Raw genomic sequence first — 6,000 nt, 5'->3', positions numbered from 1 at the left:
GTTGTCACAGCTGGAGGTCGGTGGAAATAAATTACTAAGACCGGAGGAGAAGGCGGACTTGCCCACTGTGGTTTTCGTGGGGCATATCGCTTCTCATACTCCTGGAAGTGGTTTCTGGTGATAAGAGTTTGGTGTTTTTGGTGAAGAAAATGGTTAAAAAAGATAAATAAAGCTGTGACCGATCCTCACTTCACAAAACATGTGCCTCTGTCGTTATTTGGTTTAGGCGGGGAAGACATGTTAAGCGGTTGGGTTTTAGTTATCTGCAGTCTAGATATTCTGTAGAGGTTTACAATAATATAATAAAGAATAGAATGAGGTCTAGTCCCCTCGGTGGAAAGATGCAGATTTTTGTGGAGTAGCAAATGACTTTCATTTCCAGTGCCGCTCTATGCCTGGTGGTTACAGGACGCACTTGGAGGCACAGCACTTAATGGTTGCAGAACAAACTTTCCCCAAATAATTCAGAACATTCCTGTTAGGAGGCCCAGGGACTGTGAGGTAATCCAACTGGTCCTTCTTGCATACAAGTGACTATCCACCAGTGATGCTATGGGTCTCAGAGAGGCAACCACTCACACAACCTGTCATGTTTGGGTATTTCTTATGGGGTTGCACTAGTAGATATGCATTGATCTGCGCCTCTGCTGGTCCTACAGTAGATCACTTGCTCCACATCTGTCTCTAGCTCTCTGGAACGCTCTCCTCTGGCTGTAGTGAGGCATATTTTACTCAGATAATACTAACAGGCTCCTCATGTCATTTCACAGCACACACACACTGGTGGCAGCACACATTGTTATAGGGGCTCAAGGTCGGACTGGGCTTCCTTGGGCCCACTAGAGGAAATTATTTGCGGGGTCCAACCCTCATATTATCAATAAAGTCTAATAGGTTTTGATTTAAAGAAATAGACCCTAGTTATAAGTTATTAGCTCTAAAAGCAGCACCAAATAAACTTTTCTCCTGGACCTTTGGGGCCCACTATGGTATCAGACCCTGGGCCCACCAGAGCTTCCTCTGATACTCTGATGGGACAGTCTGACACTGTAGGAGCTTCTCTCTTCTCCTCTATGGATCAATGGTCATCACAACCTCATCATTATGGAGCTCTGCATGGGCCAAGGTAACATCTGACATCTCCTCTTGAGACCCCACAGCACTGAGGAACACAGATGAGAGGAGACCACGGGAAAAGAGAACAGAGGAAATGAGAACAGAGAAGAAGGACATAGTGGAGAATAGTACAGAGGAGAGGAGAAGAAAGTCCTTTTTTCTCAGCGGTGATAACGATGTCCTCTATAAATTGCTATAAATTGCAGATATGGGAACCTTCCTCTAACCTGATGATCACTGGAAGAAAATCTGACTTCACAGAGAGGTTTTATTCATAGATTGTAGGTCACACCACTTATTATAGGCTCCATAGATATACATCGCAGGAGAGTGAATCTCTGTTATAGACATGTTAATGGACGTGTTCTATTGTTCTCATAGCTAAGATCTTAATCGACAGACATGGAAATCGTACTGTCTGATCCTTATTAAGTCCCATCATATGACCGACCGACCTCCACGATGAGCTGGAGATGCGTGACAATGTATGGACACACAGATGTAATAAGATATATGTTCTGCTGTCCTCGTGGTTTCAGGTTTTGTATTTAGCTGTGGGAGGACATTACCAGAAATGTAATCCTCAGGATGGGAGCTCAGATGGTGAGGATATCCCCAACTACCCCACATGATCCCTGCAGCCAGTCACGGGAAGACCTTCTTCAATGCGTCTCTGGTCACGCACATCTTCTCCTCCGATGACGAGCGCTGTACGAGGATCAGATCTCGGGCCAGTTTCTCGATGTTGTGCTGAGCGCTTAGAAGTTTATTCTTCATGGCATCACTGGCATCATCCAGGTCATCGATCACCACAACCACGTTCTTCTTTCCTGCATGGGACGCCAGAAGAGAATTACTGCAGCCCTGACCACACACAGGAAGATCAGTAAAGGGGCTTTCTAAGACTACAACACTGAGGGCATATCACCAGGATAGACCATCAATATCATACCGGTGGGGGCCTGACCCTTGGCTTCCTCAATTATGAACTGATTAAAGGGGCTGCAGAGGTCCAAAGAGCACAGCATTCCAATCATTGTTCAACAGCCAGAGCGCCACACATCTGGTAGTGGCTGTGCCTGGTACTGTAGCTCGTTCCTATTCACTTCAATGGGCCTGATCTGCAGTACCCATCACAACTACTACCAAAGTGCGGTGCTTAGGAAGAAGTGCAGCCCCTTAAATCAACTTATCGTGGGGGGGGGGGGCACAAGTGACATAATTCTGGAACATGTCCATCTCCTGTGGATGTAAGACTCACCAAGTGTAGTGGAGAGAAGCTTCAGCTCATCATCATACAGAGAGTCCGTCACATCGGTCACATTGATCCTTCCTCTGTTCTTGGAATGATACAGGATCCCAAATTTGCACCGAGTCACCTCATTACAGAACTCGGAGAACACGTTGGAGACAAGACAGGAGCGGACAGACTGGACACAGTTACTGAAATCCTGTGATTCCAGCAGCATCTGCAGCCAGGAATATTCACTCTCTGAGGATCTTGAGAAGATCCCGATAGACTTTTTATTGAACTAATAAAAAATAATAAAGAAATAACCACAAATAAAGAACAGACACAGAAATAATCAATGCATGAGGGGGTCACTGTGGGAATAAGTGAGGATCCACATAAGAAGGCGTGCGCCCCTCTCCTATTTCTAATGTCTTATGACTCTAGTGCTGTTCCTCTATTACTCCCACTAGTGGTATATGAATGAATTGCAGGAGTCTGCAGTAAAGGTCCAGATGGGCGTTGGGGGGGTGTTCACAATAGTGTTCCTAATTCCATTATATATGGGAACAAATAACAGGTTAAGTTTTGTTCCATTACATGACGGGAAAAAAAGTCCTGTCGTCAGGAATCGTTATTTGTGCCCATAGACATGTATTTGGACCTAGCAAAACGGATTTTTTTGCTTTCCGTCCTAAAATTCAGAATAACAGAACACTATAACAGAATTAGGAACGCTAATGCGAACCCGCCCTTACCAGTAGTCAGACTGTCCAGGGACACAACTGACAACAAGTAACTCCCAGACGTACATGTCGACCTCCATGCTGACATTTTCCATCCGGGAAACCAGCCATGTACCTGAAGTGCCCACGCTGTCCCCGGCTGCCCTATAGATTCCATCTAATCGTCCAGACACATGACTCCCTCCATCTGCCTGTGATGAAACTGAACTGTCAGCATCTGCGGATTATATTGTAGCCGTTATAACGAGCTTGTCTAGAGATAAAGTGCAGCTGACGTGTTAAGCCTCTATTACACTGGCAGATATTCTGCCAGACGATCGCTAAGGAGCGTTCGTAGTAATGTTTGTTACCGATCATCCAGCAGTGTAATACTGCCGCCGATTACCCGAGCAATCGTGATCATTCAGCATGCTAAAAGATTGCGATTTGCCCACATCAGATTGTGCTGTCTACTCACGATCTGCTGCCGGCAAACAACAAGTCAGGAAGGTTCTGTGTAGGAGGGAGATGGAGGGTAAATAACCAGCCCATGGCGGCAGCAGTAGGTGGAGGGGAGGCTGCTGCAGTCAGTTAGGAGTCAGTGAGGAGACGCTGGAGAGCGCAGATGCATTGCCACACTGGAACATGTCAGGGAGCAGCTGGCCTAAGGGTAAACTGAGAACGAGCCACCAGAGTCAGAGGAGGTGGAAAAGCAGCCTGTACAAAGGATAGGTCCTGGGCTATGTGACGGCAGATACTGGTCTGTAATAAAGGGGGGCACCCTTGGCTGAACAGGGAAGAGAGCACGGTATTCGTAAGATGACCCCGGGAGCCGCACCCCCACCACCCCTCATATTTGCCTTCATGAGACACCTGCCTTGCACCCCAACATTCACCAACACCAAGGGCACCCCAAACAATTCCAAGTAGGAGATCCCAAAACCAGGGTGTGCAACGAGGGAACTAGGGTGCAACCTCCCATCACTTCACAGCCCAGGGAGCACCAGAGTGAGGACTGCCACCATGAGTATAACTATAAATGTTTAAATACTGGGAACATACAATAAATTTACTTACACCCAGCCCGAAAGCTGAGACCCTTGTGCTGCACAGCGCGGCACCCTCCGATGGATGCAGGAGGAAAATGCAGAAGGAATTTACCTACTGGCGGGCACAACTAAACTGCCACACCTTACCTGTTATTACCCTCAAAAGCAAGAACAAGTGTTAGGGTGTGTGGTACGGGCTAGCCTGCGGTGCAGCACAACAGCTTACAATCTTACAAAGCTCTACAGTATTCCCCCTCCCATAACTGGTCCTGTAGCACGTGCTGAGTATTCCTCCTGAGTAAAACGCCAGCCTGGCTTGAGTTTGTTTGAAGTTTATCAACTCTCCAATGTGAAATGTCTCTTTAAGATATGGAGTCCTTGCAATGAACAATAGCAACACTTGTGGCCTGACAGAGACCCTAACTAACTGACTACAGGCCTGGTCTCAGTCTCTAGGCGCCAGCACTGTAATGAGGTGCGTGCACGATCTTACCAACCCGGGTCTGCTCTGCCTTCGCTGGTGACTCTGAAAAGAACAAATGCCTCTCCAACAAGCATGCGGTCCCACAGTGTATGCTGCTTTGCTCCTCAGCATTCCTGGAAGCAATGCTCGTTCCTCTGGACAGGATCAGGGTCTTGGACATGATCAGCTTCACTTGGCTGCAGCTCTGGTCACTGAGGGATGCTCTCACACCTGGATGCCGTCGGATCCTCTGCTGACACAGTTCCTCAGTCTCAGCTTCTTCTAGGATGGCTGATCCCTTTCTCTCCAGGCTCTTTGTAACCACTTCTCATGAATATGGAAATATAAGCAGCCTGTAGCTGTGTTTAGGAAACAGCGACATCTTGTGGCCAAACAGCAGACTGTTAGTTCAGATCATTTAATTTAATCTATACAAACAGTGTTCAGACAATGAGAGCTGTTTCCCCATCTCACACCACCATCAGTACTACTACCACCACTCCTGTCCTCTACCCTACTCCCCTTCATTACAATAAACACACAGAGCAAAGGAGTAATGGCCACGATAATAATAGATAACATTGTTGCAGTGTTTGCATCTTTCATGAAGAGCGCTCAGACATTGTGGGAGAACAAAGAACTGGTTTACAAAACAGCGACCATTAACTGTAACATCATTATCAAGATGGAGACCACCAGAGAGAACACCTCCATCGTCACCAGACAGTACATACCCTGGAAGAACTGCACTGGAATAAGCAGTGATGGTTAACACAGCGCCATCTACTGTCAGCTTCACACGGCTCCTCCAGAAATGAGCTGCAGCTGTTGCTGTATGCCAACAAATATAACCACAATAGTTAGTGCTTGTTCCACATGGAGGTAACACCCCAGATACAGAGGCAGCGGATGAATCCGGTCTCCATCAGGCACAGGACGAGGAACACCAGGGTTTATTCAGAAATAGCAGCAAAACATATGAATATAACTTCCATTCATCTGCTTCTGGCTTCCTCCTCACTCATGTCTCTCATCAGTCACTACATCTCTACTTATTGTTATCTTGTTGGTCTCTGGGTGCAGGATCCTGTAACCCCTCACTGTAGCCGACCAGGACACCTTCCTCGCCATGGGATTCCCATTGGTACGTTTTTCTTTGGTTACATATACAGATGCCTTCCTTCCAGATATTCCTATGTGGTGCGGTTTGGGCTTCTTGTACCATTGCTCATGTGGCATTTTCTCCGCAGCTTTTATTGGCCGTCCATTTGAATATAGCGAGCTGCCATGATTCCTTGAGCCCAGTATGTGTTGGTAGATCTGCGTCACACAGCATACCGCACTTCTTCCTCTTTCACAGAGAGCTCGGTTCTTTCTTTCTTGGTCGTCTGAAATAAGACTCCATTTCTCTGTGAA

General features: G+C 46.9%; 1 protein-coding gene across 7 annotated transcripts in view; it reads right to left on the bottom strand.

Moving 5' to 3' along the window:
- Positions 1-1,364: 1,364 nt before the first annotated feature.
- Positions 1,365-6,000, bottom strand: part of LOC121008275 — a 324,152-nt gene continuing 319,516 nt past the window's right edge. For all 7 annotated transcript variants that reach the window (XM_040440719.1, XM_040440717.1, XM_040440720.1 and 4 more), the window contains 2 exons: positions 2,378-2,648; positions 1,365-1,946 (listed from right to left, as the gene is read on the bottom strand). In XM_040440719.1, coding sequence (XP_040296653.1) covers positions 1,762-1,946; positions 2,378-2,648 — 456 coding nt within the window. In that variant the 3' untranslated portion in view covers positions 1,365-1,761. The remainder of the gene's footprint in view (positions 1,947-2,377; positions 2,649-6,000) is intronic.

Source organism: Bufo bufo, chromosome 7 (assembly GCF_905171765.1).
Source record: "Bufo bufo chromosome 7, aBufBuf1.1, whole genome shotgun sequence".
Lineage (NCBI taxonomy): Eukaryota > Metazoa > Chordata > Amphibia > Anura > Bufonidae > Bufo > Bufo bufo.
This window is presented reverse-complemented; position numbering and strand designations above follow the sequence as displayed.